General features: G+C 39.1%; 1 protein-coding gene across 6 annotated transcripts in view; it reads left to right on the top strand.

Moving 5' to 3' along the window:
• RXRB (retinoid X receptor beta) overlaps nucleotides 1-24,048 on the top strand; it is a 36,249-nt gene extending 12,201 nt beyond the window's left edge. For 5 of the 6 annotated variants that reach the window (XM_085565096.1, XM_085565094.1, XM_085565095.1 and 2 more), the window contains 5 exons: nucleotides 4,233-4,332; nucleotides 8,164-8,296; nucleotides 14,174-14,265; nucleotides 17,813-17,918; nucleotides 22,040-24,048. In XM_085565096.1, coding sequence (XP_085421222.1) covers nucleotides 4,233-4,332; nucleotides 8,164-8,296; nucleotides 14,174-14,265; nucleotides 17,813-17,918; nucleotides 22,040-23,371 — 1,763 coding nt within the window. In that variant the 3' untranslated portion in view covers nucleotides 23,372-24,048. Of the gene's footprint in view, nucleotides 1-4,202; nucleotides 4,333-8,163; nucleotides 8,297-14,173; nucleotides 14,266-17,812; nucleotides 17,919-22,039 lie in introns of all 6 variants that reach the window. The other variant, XM_085565099.1, reaches the window with a different exon arrangement.
• The last annotated feature ends 785 nt before the right edge of the window (nucleotides 24,049-24,833 follow it).

Here is a 24,833-nt window from a genome sequence, read left to right on the forward strand (position 1 = left end):
CCCATAAGATTTGAGAATTTCTCCAAAAGCCCCAAAAATTCTCTCAAAAATTCCTCTGAAATTTCCCAAAAATCCTCAGAATTCCACAAAAATTCTCAAAACGTCCCCAAATTCCTCAAAAATTCATCAGAATTCCACCAAAATCCTCTAAAGCGTCCCCAAAATTCTCAATAATTCCTCAGAATTCCACCAAAATCCTCAAAATTTGCCCATAACATTTGAGAATTTCTCCAAAATCCCCCAAAATTCTCTCAAAAATTCCTCTGAAATTTTCCAAAAATCCTCAGAATTCCACCAAAATCCTCAAAAATTCATCAGAATTCCACCAAAATCCTTGAAACGTCCCCAAATTCCTCAAAAATTCCTCAGAATTTCACCAAAATCCTCAAAATTTGTCCATAAGATTTAAGGGTTTCTCCAAAATCCCCAAAAATCCTCAAAAATTCCTCAAATTCCTCTGAAATTTCCCAAAAATCCTCAGAATTCCACCAAAATTCTCGAAATGTCCCCAAATTCCTCAAAAATTCCTCAGAATTCCACCAAAATCCTCCAAAACGTCCCCAAAATCCTCAAAAATTCATCAGAATTTCACCAAAATCCTCAAAAATTCCCCAAAATTCTCAAAAATCCGTCAGAATTCCACCAAAATCCTCAAAATTTGCCCATAAGATTTGAGAATTTCCCCAAAATCCCCAAAAATTCTCAAAAATTTCCCAAAAATCCTCAAAAGTTTCCCCAAAATCCTTTAGAATTTTTCAAAAATTCCCCAAATTCCTCAAAAATTCCCCAAATTTACCCCAAAAATTTTGAGAATTTTCCCTCCCAATTTCCCCATTTTTTGAGCCTATTTTCCCCATTTTTTGCCCGTTTTTCCCCATTTTTTCTCCGATTCCCACCGGGTTTTTTCCAGGATTTTTCTCCTCGGGAATTCTGGGCTGGGTTGGGAATTTGGGAATCTCGGGGGGGTGTCTCAATTTACCCCAAAATTTTGGGAATTTTCCCTCCCAATTTCCCCATTTTAACACCGATTTTTGAGCCGATTTTCCCCATTTTTTGCCCGTTTTTCCCCATTTTTTCCCCGATTCCCGCCGGGTTTTTTCCGGGATTTTTCCCCTTGGGGAATTCTGGGCTGGGTTGGGAATTTGGGAATCTCAGGGGGGGTCTCAATTTACCCCAAAATTTTGGGAATTTTCCCTCCCAATTTCCCCATTTTAACACCGATTTTTGAGCCGACTTTCCCCATTTTTGGGTCAATTTTTGCCATTTTTGGGTCAATTTTCCCCATTTTTGGGCCAATTCCAGGATTTTTCCCTCTGGGAATTCTGGGCTGGGTTGGGAATTTGGGAATCTCAGGGGGGAGGTCTCAATTTCCCCCAAAATTTGGGAATTCCACCACATTTCTCCATTTTAATCTGATTTTTCGCCATTTTTTGCCCGTTTTTCCCCATTTTTTCTCCGATTCCCGCCGGGTTTTTTCCAGGATTTTTCTCCTCGGGAATTCTGGGCTGTGTTGGGAATTTGGGAATCTCGGGGGGGGTCTCAATTTCCCCCAAAATTTGAGAATTTTCCCTCCCAATTTCCCCATTTTAACACCAATTTTTGCGCTGATTTTCCCCATTTTTTGCCCGTTTTCCCCCATTTTTTCCCCGATTCCCGCCGGGTTTTTTCCAGGATTTTTCCCTTGGGGAATTCTGGGCTGGGTTGGGAATTTGGGAATCTCGGTGGGGGTCTCAATTTACCCCAAAATTTTGAGAATTTTCCCTCCCAATTTCCCCATTTTAACACCGATTTTTGAGCCGATTTTCCCCATTTTTGGGTCAATTTTCCCCATTTTTGAGCCAATTCCAGGATTTTTCCCTCTGGGAATTCTGGGCTGGGTTGGGAATTTGGGAATCTCAGGGGGGGGTCTCAATTTCCCCCAAAATTTGGGAATTCCACCAAATTTCTCCATTTTAATCTGATTTTTCCCCATTTTTTGCCCGTTTTCCCCCATTTTTTCTCCGATTCCCGCCGTGTTTTTTCCGGGATTTTTCCCTTTGGGAATTCTGGGCTGGGTTGGGAATTTGGGAATCTCAGGGTGGGGGTCTCAATTTACCCCAAAATTTGGGAATTCCACCAAATTTCTCCATTTTAATCTGATTTTTCCCCATTTTTTGCCCGTTTTCCCCCATTTTTTCCCCAATTCCCGCCGGGTTTTTTCCGGGATTTTTCCCTTTGGGAATTCTGGGCTGGGTTGGGAATTTGGGAATCTCGGGGGGGTGTCTCAATTTACCCCAAAATTTTGGGAATTTTCCCTCCCAATTTCCCCATTTTAACACCGATTTTTGTGTCGATTTTCCCCATTTTTTGCCCGTTTTCCCCCATTTTTTCCCCGATTCCCACCGGGTTTTTTCCGGGATTTTTCCCCTCGGGAATTCTGGGCTGGGTTGGGAATTTGGGAATCTCAGGGGGGGGTCTCAATTTACTCCAAAATTTGGGATTTCCACCAAATGTCTCCATTTTTCTGCCTATTTTCCCCATTTTTGGGCTGTTTTCCCCCATTTTTTCCCCGATTCCCGCCGGGTTTTTTCCAGGATTTTTCTCCTCGGGAATTCTGGGCTGGGTTGGGAATTTGGGAATCTCAGGGGGGGTCTCAATTTCCACCAAAATTTTGGGAATTTTCCCTCCCAATTTCCCCATTTTTGGGCGGATTTTTGTGCCTATTTTCCCCATTTTTTGCCCGTTTTTCCCCATTTTTTCCCCGATTCCCGCCGGGTTTTTTCCGGGATTTTTCCCTCTGGGAATTCTGGGCTGGGTTGGGAATTTGGGAATCTCGGGGGGGGGTCTCAATTTACCCCAAAATTTTGGGAATTTTCCCTCCCAATTTCCCCATTTTAACACCGATTTTTGAGCTGACTTTCCCCATTTTTGGGTCAATTTTTGCCACTTTTGGGCCAATTCCAGGATTTTTCCTTTTGGGAATTCTGGGCTGGGTTGGGAATTTGGGAATCTCGGGGGGGGTCTCAATTTACCCCAAAATTTGGGAATTTTCCCTCCCAATTTCCCCATTTTAACACCGATTTTTGGGCCGATTTTCCCCATTTTTGGGTCAATTTTTGCCATTTTTGGGTCAATTTTCCCCATTTTTGGGCCAATTCCAGTATTTTTCCCTTTAGGAATTCTGGGCTGGGTTGGGAATTTGGGAATCTCGGGGGGGGGGTCTCAATTTACCCCAAAATTTTGAGAATTTTCCCTCCCAATTTCCCCATTTTAACACCGATTTTTGCGCCGATTTTCCCCATTTTTTGCCCGTTTTTCCCCATTTTTTCTCCGATTCCCGCCGGGTTTTTTCCGTGATTTTTCCCTCTGGGAATTCTGGGCTGGGTTGGGAATTTGGGAATCTCAGGGGGGGGGGTCTCAATTTATCCCAAAATTTTGGGAATTTTCCCTCCCAATTTCCCTATTTTAACACCGATTTTTGTGCCGATTTTCCCCATTTTTTGCCAGTTTTCCCCCATTTTTTCTCCGATTCCCGCCGGGTTTTTTCCGGGATTTTTCCCCTTGGGGAATTCTGGGCTGGGTTGGGAATTTGGGAATCTCGGGGGGGGTCTCAATTTACCCCGAAATTTTGAGAATTTTCCCTCCCAATTTCCCCATTTTTGGGCCGATTTTTGTGCCGATTTTCTCCATTTTTGGGCGGATTTTTGTGCCTATTTTCCCCATTTTTTGCCCGTTTTTCCCCATTTTTTCTCCGATTCCCGCCGGGTTTTTTCCGGGATTTTTCCCTTTGGGAATTCTGGGCTGGGTTGGGAATTTGGGAATCTCAGGGGGGGTCTCAATTTACCCCAAAATTTTGAGAATTTTCCCTCCCAATTCCACCCCTTTCAACACCGATTTTTGAGCCGATTTTCCCCATTTTTGGGTCAATTTTCCCCATTTTTGGGCCAATTCCAGAATTTTTCCTTTTGGGAATTCTGGGCTGGGTTGGGAATTTGGGAATCTCGGGGGGGGGGTGTCAATTTACCCCAAAATTTGGGATTTCCACCAAATTTCTCCATTTTGGACCTTGTTTTTTCCCATTTTTGGGTCATTTTTCCCCATTTTTTCTCCGATTCCCGCCGGGTTTTTTCCGGGATTTTTCCCTTTGGGAATTCTGGGCTGGGTTGGGAATTTGGGAATCTCGGGGGGGGTCTCAATTTGCCCCGAAATCGCCCCAAATTCAGCCCAATGACCCGGTGACCAACATCTGCCAGGCGGCCGACAAGCAGCTCTTCACCCTGGTGGAGTGGGCCAAGAGGGTCCCCCACTTCTCGGGGCTCCCCTTGGACGACCAGGTCATCCTGCTGCGGGCAGGTCAGGAGAATTCCGGGAATTTTCGGGAATTTTTGGAATTTTCGGGGATTTTTGGGAATTTTTGGGGGGGGTTTGGGGGCGTTCGGGGCGGTTTTGTGGGGTATAATGGGAATTTTGGGGGGGTTTGGGTGGGTCTGGAGGGGATTTTGGGGGAGTTTTGGGATGGATTTGGGAATTTTGGGAATTTTTGGGAATTTTTTGGGAATTTTTGGGGGTTTTGGGGGAATTTTGGGGGTTTGGGGGAGGGTTTGGGGGCGTTCGGGGCTGAATTCTGGGGGTTGGAGGGGCTCTAATGGGAATTTGGGGGTGTTTTGGGATGGATTTTGGGAATTTTGGGATGGATTTGGGAATTTTGGGAGGAATTTGGGAATTTTTGGGAATTTTTTGGGAATTTTGGGGGATTTTTGGGGATTTTTGGGAGCTTTTGGGGGTTATAGGGTGGTGTGAGGGGCTCTAATGGGGATTTTGGAGGGTTTGAGAGGGTCTAGAGGGGATTTTAAGGATTTTTGGGATTAATTTGGGAATTTTGGGAATTTTTTGGGAATTTTTTTGGGTTTTTGGGAATTTTGGAATGAAATTTTGGGAATTTTCAGAATTTTTGGGGATTTTTGGGGGGGGTTTGGGGGCGTTCGGGGCGGTTCTGAGGGGTATAATGGGAATTTTGGGGGGGTTTGGGTGGGTCTGGAGGGGATTTTGGGGGAGTTTTGGGATGGATTTGGGAATTTTGGGAGGAATTTGGGAATTTTTTGGGAATTTTTGGGGAATTTTTGGGGATTTTGGGGGATTTTTGGGGATTTTTGGGAGCTTTTGGGGGTTATAGGTTGGTTTGAGGGGCTCTAATGGGGATTTTGGGGGGTTTTGGATGGATTTTGGGGATTTTTGGGATGGATTTGGGAATTGTGGGATGGATTTGGGAATTTTGGGGAATTTTTGGGAATTTTTTGGGAATTTTGGGGAATTTTTTGGGAATTTTTTGGGAATTTTGGGGGATTTTGGGGGATTTTTGGGAGCTTTTGGGGGTTATAGAGTGGTGTGAGGGGCTCTAATGGGGATTTTGGGGGGTTTGGGATGGTCTAGAGGGGATTTTGGGGATTTTTGGGATGGATTTGGGAATTTTGGGAATTTTTTTGGGGTTTTTGGGAATTTTGGAATGAAATTTTGGGATTTTTTGGGGATTTTTTGGCAGGTTGGGGGAGGATTTTGGGGAGGTTTGGGGTGGGCCAAGAGGGTCCCCCACTTCTCGGGGCTCCCCTTGGACGACCAGGTCATCCTGCTGCGGGCAGGTCAGGAGAATTCCGGGAATTTTCGGGAATTTTTGGGAATTTTTGGGGATTTTTGGGAGGGTTTGGGGGCGTTCGGGGCGGTTTTGAGGGGTATAATGGGAATTTTGGGGGGGTTTGGGTGGGTCTGGAGGGGATTTTGGGGGAGTTTTGGGATGGATTTGGGAATTTTGGGAGGAATTTGGGAATTTTTTGGGAATTTTTGGGGAATTTTTGGGGATTTTGGGGGATTTTTGGGGATTTTTGGGAGCTTTTGGGGGTTATAGGATGGTGTGAGGGGCTCTAATGGGGATTTTGGGGGGTTTTGGATGGATTTTGGGGATTTTTGGCATGGATTTGGGAATTTTGGGATGGATTTGGGAATTTTGGGGAATTTTTGGGAATTTTGGGGAATTTTGGGGGAATTTTGGGGGAATTTTGGGGATTTTTGGGAGATTTTGGGGGTTATAGGGTGGTGTGAGGGGCTCTAATGGAGATTTGGGGGGGTTTGAGAGGGTCTAGAGGGGATTTTAGGGATTTTTGGGATGGATTTGGGAATTTTGGGAATTTTTTGGGGTTTTTGGGAATTTTGGAATGAAATTTTGGGAATTTTCAGAATTTTTGGGGATTTTTGGGAGCGGTTTGGGGGCGTTCGGGGCGGTTTTGTGGGGTATAATGGGAATTTTGGGGGGGGGTTGGGAATTTTTTGGGAATTTTCGGGAATTTTTGGGAATTTTTTGGGAATTTTTTTGGGTTTTGGGGAGGGTTTGGGGGCGTTCGGGGCTGAATTCTGGGGGTTGGAGGGGCTCTAATGGGAATTTGGGGGATTTTGGGAGGAATTTTGGGAATTTTTGGGATTTTGGGCAGTTTTGGAATGGAATTTTGGGAATTTTTTGAGAATTTTGGGGGATTTTGGGAATTTTCTGGGTGATTTTTGGGAATTTTTGGGGTAAATTTGGGAATTTTTGGAGGGGTTTGGGGGGATCTGGAGGGGATTTTGGTGAATTTTTGGGACAATTTTGGCTCTTTTTGCCCCAAAATCCCAAAAATTCCCCAAAAACTTCCCAAAATTCCGGATTGGATCCAGCTGCGGATCCCAAAAATTCGGATTTTCCCTCAAATTTGTTTTTTTTTTTTTCCTGAAATTTGTTTTTTTTCTGGGATTTTTGGGGGTTTTTTTCTGGGATTTTTGGGTTGTTTTTTTGGGATTTTGGTATTTTTTCTGGGAAATTTGAGGTTTTTTTGCCCCAAAATCCCAAAAAACCCCAAAAATTCCTAAAAATTCCCAAAATTCCAGACTGGAACCAGCTGCTCATCCACTCCCACCCCAAAAATTTGGATTTTTTCCCTTAAACTTCGTTTTTCTCCCAAATTTGGGGTTTTTTGGGGGGAATTTTCGGATTTTTTTCCACTAATTTTGAATTTTTTCCCCCAAAAATCCCAAATTCTGGGAATTTCAGGCTGGAATGAACTCATCTCCCACCATCAAAATTCGAGTTTTTTCCTCAAATTTTGGTGATTTTTCCTCCGATTTTCACTCCGTTTTTTGTGGAATTTTGGGGTTTTTTTCTGGAATTTTGATTTTTTTTCCACTAATTTTGATTTTTTTTCCCCCAAAACCCCAAATTTTGGGGATTTCAGGCTGGAACGAGCTGCTGATCCAATCCTACCCCAAAAATTCCAATTTTCCCTCAATTTTGGTGATTTTTCCTCCGATTTTCACTCCATTTTTTGTGTAATTTTGGGGTTTTTTTGTGGAATTTTGATTTTTTTCCACTAATTTTGAATTTTTTCCCCCAAAACCCCAAATTTTGGGGATTTCAGGCTGGAACGAGCTGCTGATCCAATCCCACCCCAAAAATTCCGATTTTTCCTGAATTTTGGTGATTTTTCCTCCGATTTTTGCTCTGTTTTCTGTGGGATTTTGGGGTTTTTTTGTGGAATTTTGATTTTTTTCCACTAATTTTGAATTTTTTCCCCCAAAACCCCAAATGTTGGGAATTTCAGGCTGGAATGAACTCATCTCCCACCATCAAAATTCGAGTTTTTTCCTCAAATTTTGGTGATTTTTCCTCCTATTTTTGCTCCGTTTTTTCTGGAATTTTGGGTTTTTTTTCTGGAATTTTGATTTTTTTCCACTAATTTTGACTTTTTTCCCCCAAAACCCCCCAGATTTTGGGGATTTCAGGCTGGAACGAGCTGCTGATCCAATCCCACCCCAAAAATTCCGATTTTCCCTCAATTTTGGTGATTTTTCCTCCTATTTTCACTCCATTTTTTGTGTAATTTTGGGTTTTTTTTGTGGAATTTTGATTTTTTTCCACTAACTTTGATTTTTTTTCCCCCAAAAATCCCAAATTTTGGGAATTTCAGGCTGGAATGAACTCATCTCCCACCATCAAAATTTGAGTTTTCTGCTCAATTTTGGTGATTTTTCCTCCTATTTTTGCTCTGTTTTTTGTGGGATTTTGGGTTTTTTTGTGGAATTTTGGTTTTTTTTTCTGGAATTTTGATTTTTTTCCACTAACTTTGATTTTTTTTCCCCCAAAACCCCAAATTTTGGGGATTCCAGGCTGGAACGAGCTGCTGATCGCGTCGTTCTCGCACCGCTCGATCGCGGTGAAGGACGGGATCCTCTTGGCCACGGGGCTGCACGTGCACAGGAACAGCGCCCACAGCGCCGGCGTCGGCGCCATCTTCGACCGGTGCGGCCTCCGGAACGTTCCGGAATATTCCGGGAACGATCCCAAAAAAATCCCGGAAAGATTCGCCCAAAAATGACCCAAAATCGGCAAAAAAATGGCGAAAAAATTCCAAAAAATTCCTCCTAAAATGGCGAAAATATTCCTCGAAAATCCCGAAAACATTCCCCCAAAAATCTCCTCAAAAATCCCGAAAATTTCCCACAAAAATTCCCCAAAAAATCAGAAAAAATTCGGAAAAAAATCCCCCAAAATTCCCGGGAAAAAATCCCCAAAAATTCCTCAAAAAAATCCTCCAAAATTCCCCCAAAATTCCCCAAAAAATCCCAGAAAATATCCTCAAAAATTCCCCAAAAAATCCCAGAAAACATCCTCAAAATTCCCCAAAAAAATCCCCTAAAAATCCCTCCAAAAAATCCCCCAAAATTCCTGGAAAAATTCCCACAAAAATCCCCAAAAAATCCCCCAAAACCTTCCCCAAAAATCCCCAAAAAGTGCCCCATGAAACCCCAAAAATCCCTAAATTCCCCCCAAAAATCCCCCAAAAAATTCCCAAAAAATCTGCAAAAAAATGCCCAAAAAACTTCTGAAAATTCCCCCGAAAAATCCCAAAAGAATTTGCCAAAATCCCCCAAAAATTCCCCAAAAATGCCCAAAATCCGGTGTCGGAGCAGCGCCCACAGCGCCGGCGTCGGCGCCATCTTCGACCGGTGCGGCCTCCGGAACGTTCCGGAATATTCCGGGAACGATCCCAAAAAAATCCCGGAAAGATTCGCCCGAAAATGACCCAAAATCGGCAAAAAAATGGCGAAAAATCCATAAAATTCTTCCGAAAATGGCGAAAATATTCCCCGAAAATCCCGAAAACATTCCCCCAAAAATCTCCTCAAAAATCCCGAAAAAATTCCCACAAAAATTCCCCAAAAAATCAGAAAAAATTCGGAAAAAATTCCCCAAAAAATCTGAAAAAAATTCCCACAAAAATTCCCCAAAAAATCAGAAAAAATTCGGAAAAAATTCCCCAAAAAATCCGAAAAAAATTCCCACAAAAATTCCCCAAAAAATCCCCCAAAATTCCCCCAAAAAATCCCAGAAAATATCCTCAAAAATTCCCCAAAAAATCCCAGAAAACATCCTCAAAAATTCCCCAAAAAAATCCCCTAAATATTCCTCCAAAAAATCCCCCAAAATTCCTGAAAAAATTCCCACAAAAATCCCCAAAAAATCCCCCAAAACCTTCCCCAAAACATCCCCAAAAAGTGCCCCAAGAAACCCCAAAAATCCCTAAATTCCCCCCAAAAATCCCCCAAAAAATCTGCAAAAAATCTGCAAAAAAATGCCCAAAAAACTTCTGAAAATTCCCCCCAAAAATCCCAAAAGAATTTGCCAAAATTCCCCCCAAAATTCCCCAAAAATGCCCAAAATCCGGTGTTGGAGCAGCGCCCACAGCGCCGGCGTCGGCGCCATCTTCGACCGGTGCGGCCTCCGGAACGTTCCGGAATATTCCGGGAACGATCCCAAAAAAATCCCGGAAAGATTCGCCCAAAAATGACCCAAAATCGGCAAAAAAATGGCGAAAAAATCAATAAAATTCTTCCTAAAATGGCAAAAATATTCCCCGAAAATCCCGAAAACATTCCCCCAAAAATCTCCCCAAAAATACCGAAAAAATTCCCATAAAAGTTCCCCAAAAAATCCGAAAAAATTCCCACAAAAATTCCCCAAAAAATCAGAAAAAATTCGGAAAAAATTCCCCCAAAAAATCCCGGAAAACAATCCCACAAAAATTCCCCAAAAAATCAGAAAAAATTCGGAAAAAATTCCCCAAAAAATCCGAAAAAAATTCCCACAAAAATTCCCCAAAAAATCAGAAAAAATTCGGAAAAAATTTCCCAAAAAATCCGAAAAAAATTCCCACAAAAATTTCCCAAATAATCAGAAAAAATTCGGAAAAAATTCCCCCAAAAAATCCCGGAAAACAATCCCCAAAAATTCCTCCAAAAAATCCCCCAAAATTCCCCCAAAAATTCCCCAAAAAAATCCCAGAAAACATCCTCAAAAATTTCCCAAAAAAATCCCCAAAAAATCCCCCAAAACCTTCCCCAAAAATCCCCAAAAAGTGCCCCAAGAAACCCCAAAAATCCCTAAATTCCCCCCAAAAATCCCCCAAAAAATTCCCAAAAAATCTGCAAAAAAATGCCCAAAAAACTTCTGAAAATTCCCCCCAAAAATCCCAAAAGAATTTGCCAAAATTCCCCCAAAAATTCCCCAAAAATGCCCAAAATCCGGTGTCGGAGCAGCGCCCACAGCGCCGGCGTCGGCGCCATCTTCGACCGGTGCGGCCTCCGGAACGTTCCGGAATATTCCGGGAACGATCCCAAAAAAATCCCGGAAAGATTCGCCCGAAAATGACCCAAAATCGGCAAAAAAATGGCGAAAAATTAAAAAAAATCTGCCCAAAAAGCTGCAAAAAATTGCGAAAAAATTCCCCCAAAAATGCCCAAAAATCTCCCCAAAAATCCCCACAAAAAATTCCTCAAAAAAATTCCCCAAAATTCCCCCAAAAATTCCCCAAAAAATCCTTAAAATGTACACAAAAAATTCCCCCCAAAAATCTCTGAAAAATCTGCAAAAAATTCAAGAAAAATTCCCCAAAAATCCCAGAAAAAAATTCCCAAGAATTCCTCAAAAAAATCCCCCAAAAATCCCCCAAAAATCTTCCCAAAAATCCCGAAAAAATTCCCCCAAAATTCCCAAAAAATCTGCAGAAAATGCACAAAAATTTACCCAAAAAATCCCCCAATATCCTAGAAAAAAAAACCAAAATTCCCCCAAAAATCCCCAAAATCTTCCCAAAAATCCCGAAAATCTTCCCCCAAAAATTCCTCAAAAAAATCCCCCAAAAATCTTCCCAAAAATTCTCCAAAATCCTCAAAAAATTCCCCCAAAAATGCCCAAAAAATTCCTCCAAAAATCTTCCCAAAAATCCCGAAAAATTTTCCTCAAAATTCCCAAAAAATCTGCAAAAAATGCCCAAAAAATTTACCCAAAAATTCCCCCAAAATCCCAGAAAAAATTCCCCCAAAATTCCCCCAAAAATTCTCCAAAAACTCCCAAAAAAATTCACAAAAAAAAGCCCCAAAAATCCCTGAAAAAAATCCCCCAAAATTCCCCCAAAATTAACAAAACCTTCCCAAAAATCCTCCCAAAAATCCCAAAAAAATTCCCCAAAAATTCCAAAAAATTTTCCCCAAAAATCTGGAAAAATTTCCCCAAAAATGCCCAAAAATTCCCCCGAAAATCCCCCAAAAAAATCCAAAAAAATTTACCCAAAATCTCTAAAAAAATCCCAAAAAAATCCCAAAAAAATCCCCCAAAAATTCCCAAAAAATCTGCAAAAAAATGCCCAAAAAACTTCTCAAAAATCCCGAAAAAATTTTTGGGGAATTTTGGGAATTTTTTGTTGCTATTTTTGGTATTTTTTTGGGAATTTTTTGGGAATTTTTTGGGAATTCTTTGGCAATTTTTTGGAATTTTTTGGGAATTCTTTGGGAATAATTTGGGAATAATTTGGGAACGATTTGTGAATTATTTGGAAATTTTCCAGAAGAATTTGGAAATAATTTGGGAGTTTTGGGAAATTTTTTGGGAAATTTTTTGTGGCTATTTTTGGGATTTTTTGGGGAATATTTTGGGAATTCTTTGGGAGTTTTTTGGGAATGATTTGGGAACGATTTGGGAATTATTTGTCAATTTTCCAGAATAATTTGGGGATTTTTTGGGGATATTTTTGGGGTTGGTTTGGGAGGTTTTTGGGAATATTTTGGGAATATTTTGGGAATATTTTGGGAATTTTTGGGAATATTTTTGGGATGCCAGGGTGCTGACGGAGCTGGTGTCCAAGATGCGGCAAACGAGGAGATTTTTGGGAATAATTTGGGAATTCTTGGGAAATTTTTGGGGATATTTTTGGGGATTTTTGGGGATATTTTTGGGAGGTTTTTGGGAATATTTTTGGGAATATTTTGGGAATATTTTGGGAATTCTTTGGGGGATTTTTGGGAATAATTTGGGAACGATTTGGGAATTATTTGTCAATTTTCCAGAATAATTTGGGAATTCTTGGGGGGATTTTTGGGGATATTTTTGGGGATGGTTTGGGAGGTTTTTGGGAATATTTTGGGAATATTTTGGGAATATTTTGGGAATTTTTGGGAATATTTTTGGGATGCCAGGGTGCTGACGGAGCTGGTGTCCAAGATGCGGCACACGAGGAGATTTTTGGGAATAATTTGGGAATTTTTGGGGATATTTTTGGGGATTCTTTGGGGGATTTTTGGGGATATTTTTGGGAGGTTTTTGGGAATATTTTGGGAATATTTTGGGGAATTCTTTGGGGGATTTTTGGGAATAATTTGGGAACGATTTGGGAATTATTTGTCAATTTTCCAGAATAATTTGGGGATTCTTTGGGGGATTTTTGGGAATAATTTGGGAACGATTTGGGAATTATTTGTCAATTTTCCAGAATAATTTGGGAATTCTTGGGGGGATTTTTGGGGATATTTTTGGGGGTGGTTTGGGAATATTTTGGGAATATTTTGGGATATTTTGGGAATATTTTGGGGAATTCTTTGGGGGATTTTTGGGAATAATTTGGGAACGATTTGGGAACGATTTGGGAATTATTTGTCAATTTTCCAGAATAATTTGGGAATTCTTTGGGGGATTTTTGGGGATATTTTTGGGAATATTTTGGGAATTTTTGGGAATATTTTGGGAACATTTTGGGAATATTTTGGGAATATTTTTGGGATGCCAGGGTGCTGACGGAGCTGGTGTCCAAGATGCGGGACACGAGGAGATTTTTGGGAATTTTTGGGAATAATTTGGGAATTTTTGGGGAATTTTTGGGGATATTTTTGGGGATTCTTTGGGGGATTTTTGGGGATATTTTTGGGAGGTTTTTGGGAATATTTTGGGAATTTTTGGGAATTTTTGGGATGCCAGGGTGCTGACGGAGCTGGTGTCCAAGATGCAGCACACGAGGAGATTTTTGGGAATAATTTGGGAATTTTTGGGGATATTTTTGGGGATTCTTTGGGGGATTTTTGGGGATATTTTTGGGAGGTTTTTGGGAACATTTTGGGACTATTTTGGGAATTTTTGGGATGCCAGGGTGCTGACGGAGCTGGTGTCCAAGATGCGGGACATGAGGAGATTTTTGGGAATAATTTGGGAATTCTTGGGGATATTTTGGGGGATTCTTTGGGGGATTTTTGGGAATATTTTTGGGGATGGTTTGGGAATATTTTGGGAATATTTTGGGAATTTTTGGGAATTTTTGGGATGCCAGGGTGCTGACGGAGCTGGTGTCCAAGATGCGGCACACGAGGAGATTTTTGGGAATAATTTGGGAATTTTTGGGGATATTTTTGGGGATTCTTTGGGGGATTTTTGGGAATATTTTGGGAATATTTTGGGAATATTTTGGGAATTTTTGGGAATATTTTTGGGATGCCAGGGTGCTGACGGAGCTGGTGTCCAAGATGCGGCACACGAGGAGATTTTTGGGAATAACTTGGGAATTTTTGGGAAATTTTTGGGAATTTTTTTGTTGCTATTTTGGGGAATTTTTCGGGAATTATTTGGGAATATTTTGGGAATATTTTGGGAATATTTTGGGAATTCTTTGGGAGATTCTTGGGGAGATTTTTGGGGGTGGTTTGGGAATATTTTGGGAATAATTTGGGAATTTTTGGGGATTCTTTGGGGGATTTTTGGGGATATTTTTGGGAGGTTTTTGGGAATATTTTGGGAATATTTTGGGAATATTTTGGGAATACTTTGGGACTATTTTGGGAATTTTTGGGATGCCAGGGTGCTGACGGAGCTGGTGTCCAAGATGCGGGACATGCGCATGGACAAGACGGAGCTGGGCTGCCTCAGGGCCATCATCCTCTTCAACCCCGGTGAGGGCGGAAAACGGGGAGAAAAAACGGGATTTTGGGAAAAAAATCACCCAAAAAATCACCGGGAGATTGGGGGAAATCACGGGGATTTGGGGAAAAAGAACGGGAAAAATAATCGGAAAATAATGGGAATTTTGGGGGAAAATAAGGAGAATTTTGGGGAAAAATAACGGGAATTTTGGAAAAAAATAATCAAAAAATAATGGGAATTTTGGGGGAAAATAAGGGGAATTTTGGGGAAAAATAACGGGAATTTTGGAAAAAAATAATCGGAAAATAATGGGAATTTTGGGGAAAAATAACGGGAATTTTGGAAAAAAATAATCGGAAAATAATGGGAATTTTGGTATAAAATAATGGGAATTTGGGAAAAAATAATCGGAAAATAATGGGAATTTTGGTATAAAATAATGGGATTTTGGGAAAAAAATCACCCCGAAAATCACCGGGAGCTTGGGGGAAATAACGGGGAAAAATCACGGGGATTTGGGGAAAAATAATCGGAAAATAATGGGAATTTTGGTATAAAATAATGGGAATTTGGGGAAAAATAATCGGAAAATAATGGGAATTTTGGTATAAAATAATGGGAATTTGGTATAAAATAATCGGAAAATAATGGGAATTTTGGGGGAAAATAATGGGAAGTTTGGGGGAAAATAACGGGAATTTTGGGGAAAAATAACGGGAATTTTGGGGAAAAATAACGGGAATTTGGGGAAAAATAACGGGAATTTTGGAAAAAAATAATCAGAAAATAATGGGAATTTTGGTATAAAATAATGGGAATTTGGGAAAAAATAACGGGAAAAATAATGGGGATTTTGGGAAAAAATAACGGGAAGTTTGGGGGAAAATCATGGGAATTTTGGGGAAAATCATGGGAATTTTGGGGGAAAAATAAGGGGAATTTTGGGGTAAAATAACGGGAATTTTGGAAAAAAAAAATCGGAAAATAATGGGAATTTTGGTATAAAATAATGGGATTTTGGGAAAAAAATCACCCGAAAAATCACCGGGAGTTTGGGGGAAAATCACGGGAAAAAATCACGGGGATTTTGGGAAAAATAATCGGAAAATAATGGGAATTTTGGGGGAAAATCATGGGATTTTGGGAAAAAAATCACCCGAAAAATCACCGGGAGTTTGGGGGAAAATCACGGGGATTTGGGGAAAAAGAACGGGAAAAATAACGGGGATTTGGGGAAAAATAATCGGAAAATAATGGGAATTTTGGGGGAAAATAAGGAGAATTTTGGGGGAAAATAACGGGAAATTTGGGGAAAAATAATGGGAAATTTGGGGAAAAATAATCGGAAAATAATGGGAATTTTGGTATAAAATAATGGGAATTTGGGAAAAAAATAACGGGAAAAATAATGGGGATTTTGGGAAAATAAGGGGAATTTTGGGGAAAATAAGGGGAATTTTGGGGGAAAATTAAGGGGAATTTTGGGGGAAAATAAGGGGAATTTTGGAAAAAAATAATCGGAAAATAATGGGGATTTTGGTATAAAATAATGGGATTTTGGGAAAAAAATCACCCAAAAAATCACCGGGAGCTTGGGGGAAATCACGGGAAAAAATCACGGGGATTTGGGGAAAAAGAACGGGAAAAATAACGGGAATTTTGGGAAAAATAATCGGAAAATAATGGGAATTTTGGGGGAAAATAACGGGAATTTTGGGGAAAAATAACGGGAATTTTGGGAAAAAATAATCGAAAAATAACGGGAATTTTGGGGGGTAAAATAAGGGGAATTTTGGGGGAAAATAAGGGGAAGTTTGGGAAAAAATAATCGGAAAATAATGGGAATTTTGGTATAAAATAATGGGAATTTGGGAAAAAAATAACGGGAAAAAATAATGGGGATTTTGGGAAAAAATAACGGGAAGTTTGGGGGAAAATAAGGGGAATTTTGGGGAAAAATAAGGGGAATTTTGGAAAAAAATAATCGGAAAATAATGGGAATTTTGGTATAAAATAATGGGAATTTGGGAAAAAAATAACGGGAAAAAATAACGGGAATTTTGGGAAAAATAATCGAAAAATAATGGGAATTTTGGGGAAAAATAAGGGGAATTTTGGGAAAGATAACTGGGAAAAAATGGGAATTTTGGGGAGAAATAACGGGAATTTTTGGGGGAAAATCACGGGAATTTTGGGAAAAATAACTGGGAAAAAATGGGAATTTTGGGGAGAAATAACGGGAATTTTTGGGGAAAAATAACGGGAAAAACAACAGGAAAATAACGGGAAAAAATAAAGGGGAAATAACAGGAAATTTTTGGAAAAATAACAGAAAAAATAACTGAAAAAACAGGAAAATAAGGGGAAAAAAAAACGGAAAAATAACAGGGATTTTGGGGAAAAATAACAGGATTTTGGGGAAAAAATAATGGGGAAAAATAACGGGAAAATAACGGGAATTTGGGAAAAAATCACGGGAATTTGGGGAAAATATCACAGGAATTTTGGGAAAAAATAACAGGGAAAATAATAGAAATTTTGGGAAAAAATATCAGGAAATTTGGGAAAAAATAACGGAAATTTGGGAAAAAATTACAGGAAAATAACCGGGAAAATTAGGGGAAAAAGTAGCGGGAAAATAATGGGAATTTTGGGGAAAAATAATGGGAATTTTGGGGAAAAAATAACAGGAAAAAAACAGGAATTTGGGAAAAAATAATGGGAAAAAAGAGCGGGGATTTGGGAAAAAAATTGGGGAAAAAAAGGGGAATTTTGGGAAAAAAAATCACGGGAATAAAGAGCGGGAATTTGCGAAAAAATAATGGGAAAAAAAAAGGGGATTTGGGAAAAAAATTGGGGAAAAAAATGGGAATTTTGGGAATTTTGGGATTTTGGGATTTTTCAGTCTCCAGGTGGTGCCAAAACCCCCCGAAAATTCAATTTTTTGCCATTTTTGGGGAAGTTTTTGAGGGTTTTGAGTGGAATTTTTGGGGTTTTTTACCATTTTTAAATTTTTTGGAATTCCCGGGTGAATTTTGGGGTGAATTTTGGGGATTTTGGGTTTTCCAGATGCCAAGGGGCTGCAGAACCCATCAAAAATTCAATTTATTGCCATTTTTGGGGCTGTTTTTGACGTTTTTGAGTGGAATTTTTTGGGTGTTTTTTTTAGTTTTTTATTTTTTTGGAATTCCCAGGGGAATTTTGGGGTGAATTTTGGGGATTTTGGGTTTTGCAGACGCCAAGGGGCTGCAGAACCCATCAAAAATTCAATTTATTGCCATTTTTGGGGCCATTTTTGAGCTTTTTGAATGGAATTTTTTGGGGTTTTTGGGGTTTTTTTGCCATTTTTTAATTTTTTGGAATTCCCGGGTGAATTTTGGGGTGAATTTTGGGGATTTTGGGTTTTGCAGACGCCAAGGGGCTGCAGAACCCTTAAAAAATTCAATTTATTGCCATTTTTGGGGCGGTTTTTGAGCGTTTTGAGTGGAATTTTTTGGTTTTTTTTTTTAGTTTTTTATTTTTTTGGAATTCCCGGGTGAATTTTGGGGTGAATTTTGGGGATTTTGGGTTTTCCAGACGCCAAGGGGCTGTCGAACCCCTCGGAGGTGGAGCTGCTGCGGGAGAAGGTTTACGCCTCGCTGGAATCCTACTGCAAACAGAAATACCCCGAGCAGCAGGGACGGTGAGGAGTTTGGGGTGAAAAACGGGGATTTTGGGCAAAAATGGGGAGTTTGGGGAGAAAAAGGAAAAAAAATAAAGGGGAATTTGGGGGAAAATAGGGGAAAAATGGGGGGAAAATGGGGGGGAAAATGGGGGGAAATGGGGGAAAAATTGGGGAAAAATGGGGGGAAATGGGGAAAAATGGGAAAAATGGGGAAAAATGAGAGAAAAAGGGAAATTTGGGGGGAAATGGGGAAAAAATTGGGAAATTTGGGGGAAAATGGGGGAAAATTGGGGGAAATGGGGGGAATTGAGAAATTTGGGGGAAAATGTGGGAAAATTGGGAATTTGGGGGGAAATTGGAATAAAAATGGGAAATTTGGGGAAAAATACGGAAAAATTGGGGGGAAAATGGGGAAAAAAATGGGAAAGCATGGGGGAAAATTGGGAAATTTTGGGAAAATGGGAAAAAATGGGGAATTTGGGGAAAAAATGGTAATTCGGGGGAAAATTGGGGAAAAAAATGGGCAAAATTGGGGAAAAAATGCGCAAAATTGGGGAAAAATGGGGGAAAATGGGGAAAAATAGGGGAAATTGGGGGGAAAATGGGATAACAAATGGGAAAAATTGGGATAAAAATGGGATTAAAAAGGGGAAAAATTGGATAAAAATGGGAAAAAATGGGATAAAAAATGGATAAAAAATGAGGTAAAAAATGGATAAAAAATGAGGTAAAAATGGGATTAAAATTGGGATAAAAATTGGATAAAAATTGGGTGAAAATGGGATAAAAATGGGGTGAAAATGGGATAAAAATGGGAAAAAAATGGCTTAAAAATGGGAAAAAAATGGCTTAAAAATGGGGGAAAATAGGATAAAAAATGGGATTTAAATGAGGAGAAATGGGATAAAAATGGGATTAAAAAGGGGAAAGATGGGATAAAACATAGGATTTAAATGGGAATAAATGGGATAAAAATGGTATAAAAAAGGGAAAAAATGGGATAAAAATGGTATAAAAATGGGATAAAAATGGGATAAAAAATGGGATAAAAAGGGGATAAATTCTGTGGTTTGTAAATCAGGTAAAAAGCAGAAATCCCATGAAATATTTTGGATTTTCTCAGGTTTGCCAAGCTGCTGCTGCGGCTGCCGGCGCTGCCTCATTGGGGAAAATGGGGAAAAATGGGATAAAAAATTGGGTAAAAATGGGAAAAAATGGGATAAAAATGGGGTAAAAATGGGATAAAAAATGGGATTAAAAAGGGGATTAAAAATGGGATTAAAAAGGGGAAAAATGCGGAAAAATTGGATAAAAAATGGGATAAAAATGGGATTAAAACGGGAAAAAATGGTATAAAAATGGGATAAAAAATGGGATAAAAAGGGGATAAATTCTGGGAACTGTAAATCAGGTAAAAAGCAGAAATCCCATGAAATATTTTGGATTTTGCCAGGTTTGCCAAGCTGCTGCTGCGGCTGCCGGCGCTGCCTCATTGGGGGAAAGGGGGAAAAATGGGATAAAAATGGGATAAAAAATGGATAAAAATGGGATTAAAATTGGGATAAAAATGGGGAAAAATCAGATAAAAATGGGGTAAAAATTGGATAAAAAATGGGATTAAAAAGGGGATAAAAAATGGGATTAAAAAGGGGAAAAATGCGGAAAAATTGGATAAAAAATGGTATAAAAATGGGATTAAAACGGGAAAAAATGGTATAAAAATGGGATAAAAAATGGGATAAAAAGGGGATAAATTCTGGGAACTGTAAATCAGGTAAAAAAGCAGAAATCCCATGAAATATTTTGGATTTTCTCAGGTTTGCCAAGCTGCTGCTGCGGCTGCCGGCGCTGCCTCATTGGGGGAAAGGGGGAAAAGGGAAAAATGGGGGAAAATGGGATAAAAATGGGAAAAAATGGGATAAAAAATGGATAAAAAATGAGGTAAAAATGGGATTAACATTGGGATAAAAAATGGATAAAAATGGGATTAAAATTGGGATAAAAATGGGGAAAAATCAGATAAAAATGGGGTAAAAAATGGGATAAAAAATGGGATTAAAAAGGGGATTAAAAAGGGGATTAAAAATGGGATTAAAAAGGGGAAAAATGCGGAAAAATTGGATAAAAAATGGGATAAAAATGGGATAAAAAAGGGGAAAAATGGGGAAAAATTGGTATAAAAATGGGATAAAAATGGGATAAAAATGGGATAAAAAGGGGATAAATTCTGGGAACTGTAAATCAGGTAAAAAGCAGAAATCCCATGAAATATTTTGGATTTTCTCAGGTTTGCCAAGCTGCTGCTGCGGCTGCCGGCGCTGCCTCATTGGGGGAAAGGGGGAAAAGGGAAAAATGGGGGAAAATGGGATAAAAATGGGAAAAAATGGGATTAAAAATGGATAAAAAATGGGGTAAAAATGGGATTAAAATTGGGATTAAAATTGGATAAAAATGGGGAAAAATTGGGTAAAAAATGGGATAAAAAATGGATAAAAAATGGGAAAAATGGGATAAAAAATGGGATAAAATTGGGAAAAATTGGATTAAAAATGGGAAAAAATGGGATAAAAATGGGGGAAAATAGGTTAAAAAATGGGATTTAAATGAGGAGAAATGGGATAAAAATGGGATTAAAAAGGGGGAAAACGGGATAAAAAATAGGATTAAAATGGGAAAAAAATGATATAAAAATGGGATTAAAACAGGAAAAAATGGGATAAAAATGGGATAAAAAGTGGGATAAAAAGGGGATAAATTCTGTGGTCTGTAAATCAGGTAAAAAGCAGAAATCCCATGAAATATTTTGGATTTTCTCAGGTTTGCCAAGCTGCTGCTGCGGCTGCCGGCGCTGCCTCATTGGGGGAAAGGGGGAAAAGGGAAAAATGGGATAAAAAATTGGGTAAAAATGGGGTAAAAATGGGGTAAAAAATGGATTAAAAATGAGGTAAAAATGGGATTAAAAGTGGGATAAAAATGGGATAAAAATGGGGAAAAATTGGGTAAAAAATGGGATAAAAAATGGATAAAAAATGAGGTACAAATGGGATTAAAAATGGGATAAAAATGGGAAAAAAATGGGATAAAAATGGGGTGAAAATGGGAAAAAATGGGATAAAAATGGGATGAAAAATGGGATAAAAAATGGGAAAAATTGGATTAAAAATGGGGGAAAATGGGATAAAAATGGGGGAAAATAGGATAAAAAATGGGATTTAAATGAGGAGAAATGGGATAAAAATGGGATTAAAAAGGGGGAAAATGGGATTAAAAAATAGGATTAAAATGGGAAAAAATGGTGAAAAAATGGGATTAAAAAGGGAAAAAATGGGATAAAAAGGGGATAAAAAATGGGATAAAAATGGGATAAAAAATGGGATAAAAAGGGGATAAATTCTGGGAACTGTAAATCAGGTAAAAAAGCAGAAATCCCATGAAATATTTTGGATTTTCTCAGGTTTGCCAAGCTGCTGCTGCGGCTGCCGGCGCTGCCTCATTGGGGGAAAGGGGGAAAAGGGAAAAATGGGGGAAAATGGGATAAAAATTGGATAAAAATGGGGTAAAAAATGGATTAAAAATGAGGTACAAATGGGATTAAAAATGGGATAAAAATGGGATAAAAATGGGGTGAAAATGGGATAAAAATGGGATAAAAAATGGGGAAAAATGGGATAAAAAATGGGAAAAAGTGGGATAAAAATGGGGGAAAATAGGATAAGAAATGGGATAAAAATGGGATTAAAAAGGGGAAAGATGGGATAAAACATAGAATTTAAATGGGAATAAATGGTATAAAAATGGGATAAAAAATGGGATAAAAAATGGGAAAAATGGGATAAAATTGGGGAAAAATGGGATAAAAATGGGGGAAAATAGGATAAAAAATGGGATTTAAATGAGGAGAAATGGGATAAAAATGGGATTAAAAAGGGGGAAAATGGGATTAAAAAATAGGATTAAAATGGGAAAAAATGGTAAAAAAATGGGATTAAAAAGGGAAAAAATGGGATAAAAATGGGATTAAAAAGGGAAAAAATGGTATAAAAATGGGATAAAAAATGGGATAAAAAGGGGATAAATTCTGTGGTCTGTAAATCAGGTAAAAAAGCAGAAATCCCATGAAATATTTTGGATTTTCTCAGGTTTGCCAAGCTGCTGCTGCGGCTGCCGGCGCTGCGCTCCATCGGCCTCAAGTGCCTGGAGCATCTTTTCTTCTTCAAACTCATCGGGGACACGCCCATCGACACCTTCCTGATGGAGATGCTGGAGGCGCCCCACCAGCTCTCCTGAGAGCCCAAAATATCCCCAAAATATCCCCGAAATATCCCCAAAATATCCCCGAAATATCCTCAAAATATTCCCAAAATATCCCCAAAATATCCTGGAAATACTCCCAAAATATCCACAAAATATCCCCAAAATATCCTCAAAATATTCTCAAAATATCCTCAAAATATCCTGGAAATATCCTCAAAATATCCTGGAAATATTCCCAAAATATCCACAAAATATCCTCGAAGTCGCTCCCAAATAGCTGCAAAAAATCCCCCAAATATCCCCAAAATATCCTGGAAATATTCCCAAAATATCCCCGAAATATTCTGGAAATACTCCCAAAATATCCACAAAATATCCCCGAAATATCCTCAAAATATCCCCAAAATATCCCCAAAATATCCCCGAAATATCCCCAAAATATCCCCAAAATATCCTCAAAATATTCCCAAAATATCCCCAAAATATCCTCAAAATATCCTGGAAATACTCCCAAAATATCCCCGAAATATCCTGGAAATATTCCCAAAATATCCCCGAAATATCCTGGAAATATTCCCAAAATATCCACGAAATATTCCCAAAATATCCCCAAAATATCCCCAAAATATTCCCAAAATATCCTCAAAATATTCTGGAAATATTCCCAAAATATCCACAAAATATCCCCGAAATATCCTCAAAATATCCCCAAAATATCCCCAAAATATCCACAAAATATCCTGGAAATATTCCCAAAATATCCCCAAAATATCCTCAAAATATTCCCAAAATATCCTCAAAATATCCTTGAAATATCCCCGAAATATCCCCAAAATATCCTGGAAATATTCCCAAAATATCCCCAAAATATTCTCAGAATATCCCCGAAGTCGCTCCCCAATAGCTGCAAAAAATCCCCCAAATATCCCCAAAATATCCTCAAAATATCCCCAAAATATCCCCAAAATATTCCCAAAATATCCTCAAAATATCCTGGAAATATTCCCAAAATATCCCCAAAATATCCCCAAAATATCCCCAAAATATTCTCAAAATATCCCCAAAATATTCCCAAAATATCCTCAAAATATCCCAAAATATCCCCAAAATATGCCCCAAATATCTCTAAAAAAATCCCCATTTTTTCCCCAATTTTTCCCCAAAATTCTCCCAAATTTTCCCCAATTTTTCCCCAAATTTCCCCAATTTTCTCCTAAATTTTTCCCCAATTTTTCCCAAAATTCCCAGATTTTCCCCAAAAGCCCCCCAAAAATTCCCAAATTTCCCCCCAAACTCCCCAAAATTCCCAAATTTTCCCAAAATTCCCAAATTTTCCCTCCCCTCCCGTGAGCACTTTGGCCCCTCCCACCCCCGATTTTTGGGGGGTTCTGGAAGGTCCCAAAATTCCCCCAAAATCCCCCAAAAAATCCCCCAAAAATTCCCAAAATTCCCAAAATTCCCTGAAATCCCCCAAAATTCCCCAAAATTCCCAAAAATCCCCCAAAAAATCCCACAAATCCCCCCAAAATTCCCAAAATTCCCCGAAATCCCCCAAAATTCCCCAAAAATTCCCAAAATTTCCAAAAATTCCCCAAAAATCCCCCCAAAATCCCTAAAATTCCCCAAAATTCCTCAAAAATTCCCCAAAATTCCCCAAAACTCCCAAAATTCCCCCAAAATTCCCCAAAATTTTCCCCAAATATCCCCAAAATCCTCCCAAAATTCCGCAAAATTCCCTAAAAAAACCCCAAATTTCCCGACAAAATCCCCAAAATTCCCAAAATTCCCCCAAAATTCCCCAAATTTTCCCAAAATTCCCCAAAATTCCCAATTTCCCTTCCCAAGAAAAGCTTTGGATTTTCAGTGATTAAAATTTGCTGCTTCAAAAATGGAATTTTGGGGCCATTTTGGAGATTTTTGGGGAAAATTTGGGCATTTTGGGGCAATTTTGGGAGAAAAATTGGGATTTTTGGGGAGAATTTGGGATTTTTGGGGAGAATTTTGGGGGAAATTTGGGATTTTTGGGGGAAAATTTTGGGGGGAAATTTGGGATTTTTGGGTGGGATTTTGGGATTTTTTGGGGGGAAAATTTGGGAATTGAGGGGAAATTTTGGGGGAAAAATTTGGGATTTTTGGGTGGGATTTGGGGATTTTTTTGGGGGAAAATTGGGTTTTTTTGGGGAAAATTTGGGTCGGAATTTTGGGGATTTTTGGGGTTGGATTTTTGGGATTTTTGGGTATGATTTTGAGGTGGATTTTTTGGATTTTGGGGTTGGATTTTGGGAGGTTTTTTGGAGGATTTGGGGAGGATTTTTTGGGATTTTGGGTTGGGATTTTTGGGATTGTGGGGTTGGATTTTGGGGTGGATTTTGGGAGAATTTTGGGATTTTTGGGTTGGAATTTTTGGGATTTTTGGGTTGGATTTTGGGAGGATTTTTGGGATTTGGGGTTGGATTTTGGGGATTTTTGGGTTGGATTTTTAGGATTTCGGGATTTCGGGGTTGGGATTTTTGGGATTTCAGGGTTGGATTTTTGGGATTTTGGGGTGGGTTTTTGGGTGGATTTTGGGAGAATTTTGGGAGCATTTTTGGGAGTTCAAGATTGGATTTTGGGCTGGATTTTGGGGTGGATTTTTGGGATTTTGGGCTGGATTTTTGGGAATTGGGGTTGGATTTTTGG

Source organism: Lonchura striata, chromosome 35 (genome assembly GCF_050655825.1).
Source record: "Lonchura striata isolate lonStrDom1 chromosome 35, ASM5065582v1, whole genome shotgun sequence".
NCBI classification, from domain to species: Eukaryota; Metazoa; Chordata; class Aves; order Passeriformes; family Estrildidae; genus Lonchura; species Lonchura striata.